General features: G+C 52.1%; 1 protein-coding gene across 1 annotated transcript; it reads right to left on the reverse strand.

Moving 5' to 3' along the window:
• Positions 1-12,689: 12,689 nt before the first annotated feature.
• Positions 12,690-14,757, reverse strand: CEBPB (CCAAT enhancer binding protein beta). Its single transcript, XM_054573603.1, has one exon. It carries the CDS (start codon positions 14,312-14,314, stop codon positions 13,283-13,285), a length of 1,032 nt encoding a protein of 343 aa, XP_054429578.1. The 5' UTR covers positions 14,315-14,757; the 3' UTR covers positions 12,690-13,282.
• Positions 14,758-15,030: the final 273 nt, after the last annotated feature.

The following is a 15,030-nucleotide window of genomic DNA, read 5'->3' on the forward strand; positions in this document are numbered from 1 at the left end:
GACTCCACGTTATTGCTAAATAATATTCCGTTTATAGATGTATTACAATTTGTCGGTCTTCTCACTTGCTGAAAGACATTTGGGTTGTTTCCAGTTTGGCTATTGTAAACAAAACTACTGCAAATATGCTTACAGGTCTTTTTTGTGGACACACATTTTCATTTGTCTTGGGCAACTTACAAGGGACTCCAGGATATCCTTCATGTACATTGTTTGTATTTTGTCCTACTTCATCATTTCCCCTCTATTTATAGTCTCTCTTATACTCGATTATTTGAGGGTCAGTTGTAGACATGTCACCCTTTGATGCCTGAACCCTCCAGCATGGATCTCCTGACCCCTGTCATACACACACCGTGCTGTTATCAACGTCAGGACATTTGCTGTCGATAAGCTTTACTATCGAATCCACACGCCACACTCATTACTCCGTAAGACCCATAATGGTCTTAGTGATTTCTTTGTGGTCCAGAATCACACCGAGCTTCCACCAATTGTATTTAGGTTCTTTCAACAGCTCCTCAGTCTCTCCTTGACTTTCTTGTCCTTGACACTTTCGAGAATGACAGACCAGCTATTTTGTCATATGTCCCTCGTTTTGGATTTGTCTGATGTTTTCCCTCGTGGCTAAATTCAGGTCACACACCTTGGCAGGGCGATAACAGAAGTGATGCTGTGTTCTTCTTGTGTGTCCTGTCAGATGGCAGACAATTATGACTTGTCCCATTGTTGGAAAATGGGGATAATAAAACCTCCCACCTCAGAGAGCTGCTCCAAGGATTAAATGAGACGCAGCCCAAAGCCTGCTTTTATAATTATTATCTCTTCTGCATTTGGAGGGAGGGCCTGGCACGAAGTTGAAGAACAAACACAAGGCTGTCCCCACCCACACCTGTCTTCTCGGCTCTGGCATGGCCCTGCCTCTTAGAACCAGGATGGAAGGAATGCACAGGAGCCGAAGTCCGGTCAGATCGGGCTGGAGAGCCCTTGAGGCCAGCTCTGGCTGACCCCCTAACTGGGCAGAGGCCGCCCAAGGCTGCGAGAGAGCAGAGGGCTTCCCCGGCGCCACCCAGTGAGCCAGTGGCCCACAGGGCTCAGTCAGGCGGCTGCACCCTCCACACCAGGGTGTCCAACTGAAGGGACACTGGGCAATGTCTGGGGACACTTTGGGTTGTCATAACTAGGGATGGGGGTACTACTGGCATCTAGTGGGTGGAGGCCGGGGATGCTGCAATGCACAAGATGGTGTCCAAAGCAAAGAATGCTCCCGTCCCCAATGCCAATAGTGCTGAGGTTGAGAAGCCCTGGTCCATGCTGAGAGAATGACAGCAGGCAACAGGCAAGTCCCTGACCAACCCCTGCTGCCCACTCCCTCCCAGGGCCCAGCTGGCTGAAGAGGAAAGGAGGTTCAGGCCTTTCAGCAGCATCTAGAGCTGAAGAAGGAAAGTCCCCATTGCAAAAATGGGGTTTTGCGGGGGCGTTTTCTGAGTCCACAAGGGTTCAAACAAGTGCCGTGGGAGAGGGTTTGAGGGTGTCACAACCTCTGAAGAGCTTGAAGGGGGGGCAGGTTGCAGGAACGTCAGGAGCCCTGGCCTGGAAACGGAGGCGCGGGGATCTTGAACCACCTTTGGCAGCCAGAATACTGGCTGTGGGCAATTACCCCCCAAGATCCTGTTATCTTTCCTGGGCTCTGATTGCATAGCATCTGAGGTTCTGGGTGGTGATACTTGCAGGCAGAGAGACAGTTAACCCTGACATGTAGCAGATTCTCAGTAAATAAGATGTTGGAAAAAACGAATCGCGGCAGTAATTGACACTTAACTGACCGTTTACTACGTGCCAGGCGCTGTTGTATGCGGTATGCACGTGCCCTTTTGTTGAATCTCACTACGCCCTATGAGACAGGTGCTGTGGTTGCCATGCCAATACTACAGATGAGAAAACTGAGGCACAGAAATGGTAAGACCCTTGTCCAAAATCACAGGCTGTTAAGAGGAACATACATGAATGAATGAACAACTGATCAGCACTCACCCAGATTACCATTTTTCCTTCAAATAGTCCTGCACCAGAAGTCTGGTGACAGCTCTTCTTGTGGCATAACAAGCCCAGTCCAAGGTCCCTGCTCCTATTTTTCTCCAGGTCTGCCCCTTTCCCTCTCACTGACTTAGAGGCAGTGTCCCCAAACCTAGGCTCGAGGTAGACACTTAAGCCATGAAGTCCTGGGGACCCTTCACAAAGCAATGTGGAGACATCTCAAAAGCACAGTCTTCCAGGAAAGTATGCTGCCCTTGTGTAAAATGTGACCAATTTTATATGGTTATCCATTAAAGCATAGTGTGAGCTAAAAAAAAAAAAAAAGTTTGGAAACAACCTAAATGTCTATCAAAAGGAGACTGGTTAAAGAATTATGGTATGTAATGCAATGGAATGCTGTGTGATTATTAAAAAGAATGAAGCAGCTCTATACTACTGATACAAGCAACCTCCAAAATACATTACTGAATGGAGAAAACGAAGTATAGACCAGTGTGGACAGTACTATGATGTGTGACATGTATAAATATCACACGTGTGTGTGTATGTGTGTGTGTGTGCACTGCAGGGAAGGGAACTGGGAATGTGAAGGTAGGAATGGAAGGCAGGCCAAGTTTTCACTATAAACCCCTTCATATGTTCTGAATTTTGAACAATGAGCATCTATCATGTATTCAAATTAAGCTAAAAATGTTTTGAAAAAATGCATAGATGTCATGGGGGAGTAGAATGGAGATCATCCACAAGAAAGGTGGCATGATGTGGGGTCCGAAGCAAGATTAGAAGGGCCTCCAGTTCGGGGAAGGGGGGAAACAAGGGAACATGCAGAGACTGGAAAATGGTAACATATAAGGGACTGACCAAATAAGTAAATATATCAACAACAATGGAAGCCAATTTTCTCACTGCCGGAAGAGAGAGCTCCAAATAATAGATAATTGGAATACATTGCACGGTGTTGGATTGAAACTGGAGGTATCAGTATAAACTTAAAGTTTCCTAAATAGATGATTGGTAGACAGATAGTCATTAGACACAAAAAGAATACAGATACAAATGTGTATCTATGCATATGCATACGCACAGTCCCTAGCTCTGCCCACTGAGAGGGCCTGGGAGTAGCAACCCCCAGCAGCAATGAGCACAGTTGTGCTCACAGTTTGGTTTCTAAATACCATGCTCCACTAAAAGGAGGCAGGGCTCCTTGCAGAAATGGCTGGTTCCAGGGCTGGGGCAGGAAAAGCACTAGATGAGCCTGAAGCGCCTAAGCCAGGAAGCTAAGGAAGTGCTCGAAAAATGATGGCAACAGGTAAAAAGGGCACAGAAGCCAGCTAGAAGGGGCTTCCAGTGGTCATATAAGGAAAATCTGAGCATATCAATAATTAACAATAATAACATTGTCCTTAAAACTGTTGAATGAAATACAAAAGTTGAGTACATACTGATAAAAATAAACGAACCGCTGGAAGTTTGATGGGGAACAGCATATTTATATGGTTTCGAAGTCCCTCCCCTCAAATACTACTGCAAAGGTGGAAAAAGGACCTCTATGGATGAGAAGTCTGGCAGGTATCATTTCAATCAAGTGATCAATGTGAACACCACAGTTCTAATCATGAGAAAAACAACTGTAACTATGTGAGGTCGTGGATGTTAGTGAAACTTATTGTGGCACTCATTTAACAATACATACCTATATCAAATCTTTACAGTGTACGCTGTAAACTTATCCAATGTTACATGTCACTTACCTCGCAATAAAACTGGAGGGGTAGGAATGAACACCATCAACAATGAGACAAAGAGAAGAACACAGTGTCACTTCTGTGATACACCCGCCAAAGATGCATAACCTGAATCTAACCACAAGGAAACAGCAGACAAACTCAAAGTGAGAGATGTGCCACATCTCTCTGGTCTGTTGTCCTCAGAAATATCAAGGTCATGAACATCAAGGAGAGACCAATGAGCTGTTCTAGATTAAAGGAGACTGAAAGAAACGTGGCAACTAAATGCCAAGTGATTCTGAACTAGATCCTTTTACTGGACATTATTAGGGCAACTGCAGCTTATTACATCATAGTAGTGCATCATGTTCATTTTTGGATTTTGATGGTTATATATTGTGATCATATGGAAAATGTCTCTATTTATAGAAACTATATATCAAAGTATTAGGAGGTAATAAGGCAACAGGCTGGCAATTTATTCTCAAATCAAGAAAAAATATTCTTTGTACTGTTTTTGTAACTTTTCTAAAAATTTGAGCTCTGTTTCAAAGTACAAAGTGCTATAGATTGAATGTGTGTGTCTACCCAAATCCAAGTCTTGAACTAACCCTGGGTGATGGTTTTGAAGGTGGGTCTTTGGAAGGTGAGTGCCTCTTGAGGGTGGAGCCCTTGTGAATGGGATTAGTGTCCTTGTAACAGAGACCTCTCAGAGCTCCTGGGCCCCTTCCACCATGTGCATACACAGCATCTACAAACCAGGAAGCAGGTCCTCACAAGACGCCAGATGTGCCAGCACATTGATATTGAACTTCTCAGAATCCAGAATGCCGAGAGATGAATTTCTGTTGTTTATAAGAATCCACCCAGACTATGGTATTGTGTTTGAGCAAACCAAACTGACTAAGACAAAAAGTTTTTTTAACAGAAAAAAAGTAAGAAATAGTATAAGATCTGGGGTTAAATACCATGAACAGGAATTAAAACACACACTCATAGCATTTCCTATGAGTCAGCAAGGCGCTCCTGGGTATATGCCCAACTGAAATATTTATGTATGTATGTTCACTAAAAGACATGTATTCTCGAATGTTCATCACAGCCCAGTTCTAAAGAGCTAAAAGCTGGAAACCACCCAAATGTCCCTCAGCAATAAAATGGGGAAATATACAGAGTTGCAAAAGTAGGTTTACACTTACTTGTGTGGAAAATAAGACAATCATAAATAATAACATAAGAGTAAGCTCTGTGTTATCACATACTCACAACTGTAACCCTGATGTTGCCCACCCCTGTACTGCGTCTGTCCAAGCCACGGAATTCTATCTGGTAACAAAAAAGGAACAAATCGTGATAGGTGCCCTCAACAACTTAGGATGAGTGTTACAGTTATAAAATTGAATGAAAGTCGATACAAAAGAATACACAGTGTGTGATTCCATTTATATAAAGTACAGAAATAGACAAAATTAATGTTTGCCGTTAGAAATCAGGGGAATGGTCACCCTTAGGTGGGGGTGGTGACCAGAAGGGACATGAGGGCTGCTGGGGTGCTGGAATGGCCTGTTTCTTGACCTGGTGTCAGGTCCCAAGTGTGGTTCCTGGCCGGGAAAACTCACTGGGCAGTAAACCTATATTGTGTGCACTTCCCTGTATGCGTATATTTCACTGAGAAGACAAGACATAAAATGATGCGATGGAGGGCACGTAGAACAACCGATAGCAACCACATTGAGGTGGGGGCTATGGAAAGTGGATGGGATAGATGCGGAGACCCAGAACAAAGGAGGAAAATAAAACAAAAGGCACCGCGAGCCTCACAAGGGCTGATGGCAGTCGCGTCCTAAGAACCCTCAAGGAGGATTAGCTAAATGCCCTGCACCGAAGTTTCGAGACCAAAGCAGTGAAAAGATCCTCATTACCCGCATGTCCCTCCCCAGCACCTGGGAGGGTTAGCCAGGCGAACTTGATGACAGCCGCATTTAGCACGTGAGGACAGAGGCCTGGCTTGGGTAGGGCAGCCCAGGCAGGCCAACCCTGTCCCTGTCCTCTCTCCACAGCCTGCTGAGCCCTCGCCGCCCACCCGCTGCTTGGAAGAGCCTTCCTCCTCCCTAGCCGCCTCTGCTCCCTCCAGGGCTGGGGCCTGCAAGGCAGGGATCTAGTGACAGCTACAAAAATAAAAGCTCTCCTGCCCAGTTCCCTGGCCTGCAGACTCACCTCACAGAGCTCCCAGCTGGCCAAGGGCTCAGTGGAGCAGGTGGCAGTGGCAGCAGCACGGGGCAGCGGGGTTATTCGGGGTGGTGGGGTATCTGGTCGCAGCGCAGCTGCCATCAAGCTCTGTGAGCTGCAGTAGGGGCTGAGCCTCTCTGTCCCCAAGCTGAGGGCCTCCTTGGTTGGCCACTAGTGAAGGACAGGGAGCAGGGTTCGAGCTCCCTGGAGTTAGCAGAAGAGACTCTGACCACACCGGGGCCCAGTTCATGCCTGTTCTGAGGCACACGGACATGTCAGGGTCTCGGGAGATACCTGACGACGGGCCGAAAATGTTCATGGCAGAACGTCTTCACGCATTACTTCTGCAATTAAAGTGAATTAAAAGAAATCCTGCCACCACGTGTGATGCAAATTATTCTTCCTAAGAAAGAGCAAGCAAGCCCTTCATTCTGCATTTATGTGCAATAGTGTCAGTAGAACATTCTCAGACAAGGAAGTGCTGGGGCATCACTAAGAAATGCAGTTCACAAAACAGCTCATACAGGTTGATTCCGTTTTGGCAAATGTATCAGAAATAGATTTAGCTGTCAGGAACAGGAAGACAAAATGAAAGAGCCTCAATAAGCAGAGATTTATTTTTCCATCAGGTAAACAAGGCCAGAACAAGGCAGACAAGGACCTGTACGGTCCTTGGCTGTCACCACCATCAAGAACCCAAAGGCCTTTTGTCTTCTGATTCTTCTAGCTTCCGTGCTTCAATGTTTGCCTCGTGGTTCAAAATGGCTCCTGAAGCTCTGGCCATCACATCTGAGTTCCAGGAAGGAAATAGACAAAAGTAATGGGGGAAAGGGGGTTGCAGTGGAGGGACGCAAAAGGGAATATCTCTCATAGCTGAGTCAGCCCCTTTTAAAGAGCTTTCCTGGACACCTCACCTACAACTTCTATTTGTATCTCATTGGCAAGAGAGGCTGGGAAATGCAGTCTTACCCCAGGGTACCTGCTCCAGTAATACAGGGGTCTCATTGCTAGGGAAGAAGGTAGGTATGAATATCAAGTAGGCAATATTAGCTGCAAAGAAGGAAAAATACCCAAGGCACGAAAATTCTAAAAGGAAATAACTGCCACACATACGGTGCTCTCTCTACAATCATCCTGTGTGGATTAACCTGTCAAATCTTTACAAAACTCTAGGAAGAATTTTATTCTCTTCTTGTTACAGTTGGGGAAACTGAGGCACTGTGCAATCACAATCACCTGTTTCAAATCAGAACTAGAATGCAGGCAGCCAAATTATAACACCTGGGCTCTTGACCCACCAAAATGGTAATGATGTTTCTAATAATGACAATAATAAATACCAAATGCTGGCACTCTTCTAAATGTGTTACATGGATTAACTCATTTAACCCTCCCAACAACCTTAGGAGGTAAGTACTATTATTCTATTTTATAAATAAGGAAATCGAGGCACAGAGAGGCAAAGTGACTTGCCCAAGGCCACACACTAAGCGTTAGCAGGGTTAACTTCTGGGCAGCAGAATCGGGGGCGCTTTTTATGTCTTTTTTTTGCGACTCGCATTCTCCGCCCTCCCACCGCAATCGTGCATTACAGGGGAAATCAAATAAAAACAGCCTCCTACATGGCCCCCAACTCCCCACCATTCCCACCCCAGAGGCTGCGGGAGTTCCAGCCCTGCCTCCCTCCTCAGCCTCGCCTCTCCCCCTCCTCGGTGCCCTCTCCCCTGCAGTCAAGGCTTCCCAAAGAACTCTCCCTCTCTTGGCCCCCCGCCTGGGCTCCTCTGGTACCCGCCTCCTGGCAGGCCCTTGCCCTCATTCCTGCCTGGTGAACAGCTCCGCGTGGCTCCAGGCCCTGGGTCAGAGGCTCCTCACCCACAAGGTCTCCTGGACCCAGGCAAGGGGCCTCCCTGCGCCCTTCACCCACTGCATTTTGCCTCCTCCAGGGCCCAAGCAGCTTCTTTTGTCCCATTAACAAACTTGTCAAGCACTCTCTGGGTGTCAGGCCCTGGCATGAACCCCTCGCCGTTTGATCTGAAAGCAGTCGCTCTCAGTCTCACCCTGGCCTCCACGGCCACCGCACGAAGGACCCTGCCACCCCTCTGTCCTTTCCTCGCTGCACCGGGGCTGCCCCTACTCTGGGCACCCTGAGCCCTGTCCTGTCTCAGGGCCTTTGCACCTGCTGCTCCGTCTGCCTGGAATACTCTTTAAAATACCGTTTCCAGTGGCAGGAAAATGGAAACAAAGGTATGTGAACAACAATAAAAAATAAACAAAATTTTTTTAAAAATAAATCAAATAAAACAAAATACCCTTTCCAGTCACCCTCTACCACTTCCCCCAAGGCCTTTATCACAATCTAAAATTAACTTGCCAACTTACTAGTTGCCTGTTGTTTGTGTTCCCACCAGAAGTCAGCTCCAGGAGCACAAGAAGTCTGGGGTCCACAGCAGATGCACCTTTGATACTGGCTGAACATATGAGCAGAAGCTGGTACGGCTCTTTATTCACAGGTGAGGAAGCCCAGGCCCAAAGTAGCCAAGCATCTTGCTCAAGGTCACCCAGCAAGTAAAGAGCAAAGCCCGGAGCTCCCCCACCACCTTACCCCTCAAATGGTATTAAAATCGCGGCTTGCCCTTCTGTGCCCCGACAACGCAGTGAGTGCCTGGCAGACAGGAAAGGGGCTCAGTCTGAGCTGAGACAGACCTGGATTCAAGTTCCAACGTTTCTGCTTTGTGGGCTAGTGGCATTTCTTCTCAAAGCTTCAAGTCCCCACTCTTTGAAATGGGACTGCTACCTCTTGGCTTCAGAGGACACCCAGGAGGGACTCAAACTCCAAATACCTGGAGCCTCAGAACCCCCAACCCCATTCCCCAGCCCACCCTAGCCTCCCTCACTCCCCAGCACAGTCAGCGCAAGGTTGAAAACCCTGGCGAGGGGCAGATGGGCAGCTGGGGCCGCTGGGACTCTACCACAGGTCACCCAAGAGGTCAGCCGGGGTAAAAAAAGATCTAAAATGGGGCAAGGACAGAAAGACAGAGCAAATGAGCGGTTTAGGGCTGTAGGGGAGGCAGGAGGCAAAGGCCTCTCAGGTTCAAATATAACGTGTGAATTCGAATCTCCCATCAGTCACTCACCAGCTGTTGGGCCAGTGACTTTGCCTCTCTCTGACTAGGTTCCCCCAGCTAGGAAAGGAGGCTGCTAAATGGTACCGTGTCCCCAGGGTTATGGTGAGGGTAAAGGCAGGTAAAGCACGCGCACCAATGGCTGGTGAGAAGTGAGCGCTCGCTGAACCAAGGCTCTTCCTCCTTCACACCTCCCCTCGATCAGGCAACTACTCAGACCTGCTGCCACCTCCTAGGAGTGGCCTTCCTGGACCTCCCCACCCCACCCTGTCCCACTTTCCTTCCTTCGGAGTCCTGGTCCCCCCCTGTCATTATCTTGTTCCTGTTACTGGATACTCAGTGTCTGTCTCTCCCTATAAATTGTCACCTCTGTCTTTGTTGCCACATGTCCCCAGCACCCAGCACAGGTCCTGCACACAGCAAGAGCTCAATAAATGCTTGTCAAACAAATGGGAAAAAAATGACTAGACAAATAAATGTCTCAGAGACAAGGATGAAACAGTCCTCAGGAGGCCTGGGCAGGACTTGAGGAGAAAAGGAAACATTCTTGAGGTGTTTACGTGGAGTCTAAACTCCATCTAAAGTCCCCCTTCTCTTTCCTACTCTGACTGCCACCATTCTTCTCTGTGCTACCTTGGACAGGTCCCTTCCCCTCTCTGAGCCTGCTTGCTTGGCAGGAAAATGCCAGCAGCAAAGCTGAGCCCTCCAAGAGACTGATTAAACGGGCCGGCACACCCGGGCACAGGGCCTGGCACCCAGCAGCATCTCCAACTCTCGTTTCTGACACCTACTTTTCTCCCTGGTAAGAGCACCAGGCCATGGGGCAATTGCATAAGATTATGAGGTGTGAATGTGTTTCATCAACTATCCTGCCCCGAGCAAACAGTGGCTGGGGTTCCCAGCCAGTCTCAGTGGTCAACGCCACTAAGCGGGTCCATGTTTAATAGGAACAGCCTTCGCAAGCAGATGGGCGGATCCAGCCAATGCACCTGTGCCCAGGCCTCGGGCTGGTGCTTCATACACTATAAGCACTGAACTCGCCCGTCCCTGGCCTCCTGGGTTCCCCTCATGCTTTACCCCATCCTACTTTCTTGTTTTCTGGCTGTTGAATGAATTGGTCCCTCCTCCCCGCAGCAAGGCTTTAGCCCTCCCAACCTATTTAGTGATCCGCAGGGTGGGTACCCCCAATCTATGACAGTTCCGGAGCCCTTGGGCACAGCTCTGTCCACCACGCTCCCCACACCAGGCAACCCAGGCTACTCCCCTCCGAGCCCTCAGTCCGTAAACTCTTCCCCAGCCCTCACCTCCTCAGGGGCGGTCCAATGGGCTCAGGCTCCCATCTTCTGTTGCTTCCAAACCATGAAACCATGTGCAAGTCACTTAACTGTGGCATTTGGGGTGCCTGAACTTGGGGCCAGGAAGGGCGCCCTCCAGGGAGGGCTTCAGATGTAGGTGGGGCGGGGGGGGGGGGCTGGGATTACAAGCAAGGCTCTCCACCCTGAGCTTTCTCCAGAGATCTGGGGTCTTAGAGTTGGCTCCGCCCCCATTCCACCCTGAGCACTACCACCACTTCTGTGGGCCCTGCTTTACTTTTGTAAAATGGCTATAATGCTTTCCACAGGGCGTTATATAGACTAAAGCAGGACGTGAGTGTGAAGAGCTGAGCCCCAGGCAGCCAGGGGAACAGTGCTCAGGAAAGGCAGCCTGGGTGTCACTGTTTGACCAGCTGTTCGCGTCTCGCCTCCTTCGTGTCCTCTGCAAAATGGGTGAGCAGCTGCCGCCAGCCCACGCTCCATGACAAAGGGGCAGAGCCAGGACTGGAGAGATTCATTCCTAAATCGTGCCCCTCCCCCCACCCCCAAACACCCCCTTCCCTAGGCCTATGGCCCTGGCCTTTGGACTTCAGCTGGTAAGTCCCAGAAGTGGTTGAGCACATGTGTTGTTGTTGGTACTGGACCGATTTGGAGGCTCCGGGGTCCTGCAGCCGCCCAGGATAGGAAGACCTGTTCAGGGCCACGGGAGGCCCAGGTCCGAAGTGAGGTCGTCTCTGCCCAGCGCTCTACACAGTCCTGGTGCCACAAACAGGCAACCAGAAGACTCTGGCCTTGGGAGAGGGAGACCGCCTGGACCCTCAGCTCCATGGTATTTGGGAATGAGTGTATCTGTCCCCCGTGTCCCAGGCTCCCATGGGGAAAGCACGTCCATGCCCCCCAAGGGAAAGGGAGGAGAAAAGCACTCCCTGTTGTCCAACCACAGAATCAACGGCTGCTCCCCAAACCCAGGCTGCCCGAGGCCCTTGGCAAAATAATCTACGAACCACCCCATGTCATGCCCCACTGCTGAATTCCTAAGGCAGGGCGACCCCTGAACCAGTCTCCTGCCTGTAGGGATCTGACGGTCAAAGAAAAGACTGCTCTAAAAGCAGGCCTCATAATAGTACCCACCTCTTCAAAGGTGGTTGTGAGGTTTAAATGAGATGGGGCAAGCCCGGGGTTTGCATGGACGCCTGGCCCCTGGCAAGCGCCTGCCACACTCACACTGCACTGCAGACCCGGGTGCCAAATGCCAAGAGTCTCCCAGTGAAAAATAATAACAAGAGCAAAGGCTTATATAACACCTCCTGCGTGCCAGGCACCGCAGGATGCCGTACGTGTATCCACTAACCCCTCTCGCTACATCCTCAACTCTCAGGAATGCTGTCCAGGGCTGGAATGGGGGTGTGGGTGCTGTGAAAGGGGGTGGGAGGCTACCAGGGGGCAGAGACCCAGAAGCCGTGCCAGGAGCTGTTTCTGTCCCAGGGAATGAGGAACAGGGGCCCCAGGTTCAAACCTAGGATCAGCCACCTGGAATGAGCAGGTGAGGCTAGGCCTCAGTGTCCACCTCTGGGCGAAGAGGGCACGTGGAAAATCTCCCATCCCCAGGAAAGGGCGTGCAAGTGCCGCAACCCTTCCCCCCACCTCCCTCCATCTGGCCGCGCTTCCCCCCTCCTGCTGGCCGGGGACACCCGAACCGGCCAGGGACACAAACACCAGCTCTCCCACACACTCAGGCTCCTCTCTTAAAATATATATAAACACAAAGTATTTCTTAAACAGCCCAATCCACTACACTTACCAAAAGAATCTGCCCCAACCTGGGTTCAGCAGGACAAAGACCCATACCCTCTCTTCACAGGTCCTAAACGCTGTGCAGTCATCCAGGCCCCTGCAAACCCCAGCCTGGCGCTCAGGACCTGCCAGAAGCCCTGGACCCCTCCCCTGGCGAGGTCCCGTCACTCCTCCCCAGCACCCGGGGGCCCCGCATCATCCTGGGTGACCCCGCACACTTCTCCTCCTCCCACCCTGGTGCTCCCATCTCCAAGCAGAGACTCCAGGGGCGAGTAGCAAAGGAGAAAAGCCAGCTGCAACACCCCCACCCAATAGCCAAAAATATTAGCAGCCCCGACGCGCAACCACCCCCCACACCAGAAAAACCAAATCAAACCATGGAAATCCAAAATAAAGAAAAAAAATCGAAAGTCAACTACTGCCCCCAAAAGGCTTTTTAACTATTTTCAAAAAAAAAAAAAGTTTATTAAAAGTGTGCTTAATGCTTGAAACGGAAAAGATTTCCAAATATACAGACGTCTCTTTTCTCATAGAAATAGATTATTTTTTATAATACAAAAAAAAGACAAAAAAAAAAAACCCAACAAAAACAACATCAACAACCCGGTGGAACATCTTTAAGCGATTACTCAGGGCCCGGCTGACAGTTACACGTGGGTTGCGTCAGTCCCGTGTACACACGCGTTCAGCCATGTTTAAACCGATTGCATCAACTTCGAAACCGGCCCGCCCGCCGGCGCCTGGTGATGGGGCCGAGGGAGAGCTAGTGGGTTTATCATTCATCTGTTCACAGATATTTCTTCTTTAAATACCACGGGCGGGCGCTCCATCTGCATGTGCGGTTGGTTTGGACAAAAATATAGATATATATAATAAAATATTAAAATTACCGACGAGCTCCCCGCGCTGCCAAATGCCCCAGTGCCAAAGTTTTGCCGGCGCCACCACGGGCGAGGGCGGGAGCGCGAGCGCGAGCGCGGGCGCTTCCCGGAGTCTCGCTGCCACCCCGCGCCTGGCAGCGCGGAGGCCGACCGACAGGGGGACGCGCGCGGGGGCCGCGCTAGCAGTGGCCAGAGGAAGTGAGCAAGGGCTCGGGCAGCTGCTTGAACAAGTTCCGCAGGGTGCTGAGCTCGCGAGACAGCTGCTCCACCTTCTTCTGAAGCCGTTCGTTCTCGGCTGTGAGCTCCAGGACCTTGTGCTGCGTCTCCAGGTTGCGCATCTTGGCCTTGTCACGGCTCTTGCGCACCGCGATGTTGTTGCGCTCGCGCCGGATCTTGTACTCGTCGCTGTGCTTGTCCACGGTCTTCTTGGCCTTGCTCTTGACCTGCGAGGGCGCCGGCGCCGCCCCCGCATAGCAGGCAGCCGGGGGAGCCTTGGCGTCGGCCGGGCTCGGCGTGCCGGGCGGGCTGGAAGACGAGGACGTGGACAGGCTCCCGCTGCTGCCGCTCGGCACCGCCTGGTAGCCGAGGTAGGCGCGCAGAGCGTACGGGAAGCCAGCCGCCATGCCTGCGCCGCCGCCGCCCGGAGCCCCGGCCTCCTCCTTCCGCTTGCAGTCCGCGGGCTCGAAGCCCGGCTCCGCCTTGAGCTCGGCGGGCTGCGGCGGCGGCGGGGGCGGCGGGTGCAGAGGCGCAAAGCAGCTGGGGTGCAAAGCGCCCTTGGCAGCCCCTAGGCGCCCCAGGTTCACGTAGCCGTACTCGGCTGCCTTCTTGCAGTTCTTGCCCGGGTAGTCGTCGGAGAAGAGGTCGGAAAGGAAGTCGTGGTGCTGCCCGGAGGAGGCGGGAGCGGGGGCGGGCGCGGGCGGAGTCGCCTCGAAGGTGTCCGTGGCCGTGGCCGTAGCAGGCGCCGGGGCCTGCGGCGCGCCCAGCGGCTCCAGGTACGGACTGAAGTCGATGGCGCGCTCGTGGTCGCCGATGCTACCCAGCTCGCCGACGGGGGGGCGCGGCAAGGATCTGGCCGCGGGGGGCGCCTTGCCACCGTACGGAGCAGCCAAGCAGTCCGCCTCGTAGTAGAAGTTGGCCACTTCCATGGATTTAAAGGCAGGTGGCGGTGGCAGGGGGAGACATGCTGGGTCCCAGGCCACCAGGCGTTGCATGAACGCGGGTGCCCGGGGAGGGGGCTTGGGGCTGCCCGCTCCGGCCGGCCCGCAGGTGGCGCGGCCTCCTCTCTGCAAACAGTCTCGCTGTGTCGCTGCTTCTGCTGCCGCTGCTGCTGCCGCGGTGGCCGCTACTAGTACGTGGGCTGGCGCCTGAACCCTCGGGTAGGTCCCCTTCCCGGTCCCGTGCGCGGCTCTGACTCGCTAAAGTTTCTCCTGATTCCGGTTATTTATAAGGCGGCGCATGGCAACGGTGCGTCACGCCTGGCTGCCGCCCCGGCCCCTCCCGCGGCCGCCGGGACGCAGCCACACGGTGGCCGCCTGAGACCCCCGAAAGGTCGGCCGCCTGACGGAAAACCAGGAGCGCACCCTCGGGGGTCCCCTGGCCCTGGGGGGCGGCCTAATGCCCCCTGCCGACTCCCACCCAGCTGCCCGGGGATTGGGAGCGAGAAGGGGAGGTGCGACCCCGCCCCCGGACCGCCCCTCTGGGCTTGGAGGTTGTACTGAAAGAAGGAGGGAATCCGGGGAGGGGGCAATGCGGTCGCCTTCCCCCAGACGGCGACGGCCCGCCCCCTGCTGGAGGAGGCTGTGGCTTCAAGATCGGCGGCGCCCAGACCCGACGCCCCACAGAGAGGATGCTCCCCAGGCGGGATCCTGGAGACGTCAACCCCGAGCTCAGTCTCCACGAGAGGTGACCATCTCCACTGCCCTTCCCC

Source organism: Pteronotus mesoamericanus, unplaced genomic scaffold, assembly GCF_021234165.1.
Source record: "Pteronotus mesoamericanus isolate MK-2021 breed Mesoamerican mustached bat unplaced genomic scaffold, CSHL_Meso_final contig_25, whole genome shotgun sequence".
In the NCBI taxonomy this organism is placed as follows: Eukaryota; Metazoa; Chordata; class Mammalia; order Chiroptera; family Mormoopidae; genus Pteronotus; species Pteronotus mesoamericanus.

Excerpts from the sequence above, each read along its gene's own strand:
- CEBPB (XM_054573603.1), bottom strand. The coding sequence starts at position 14,314 with ATGCAACGCCTGGTGGCCTGGGACCCAGCATGTCTCCCCCTGCCACCG.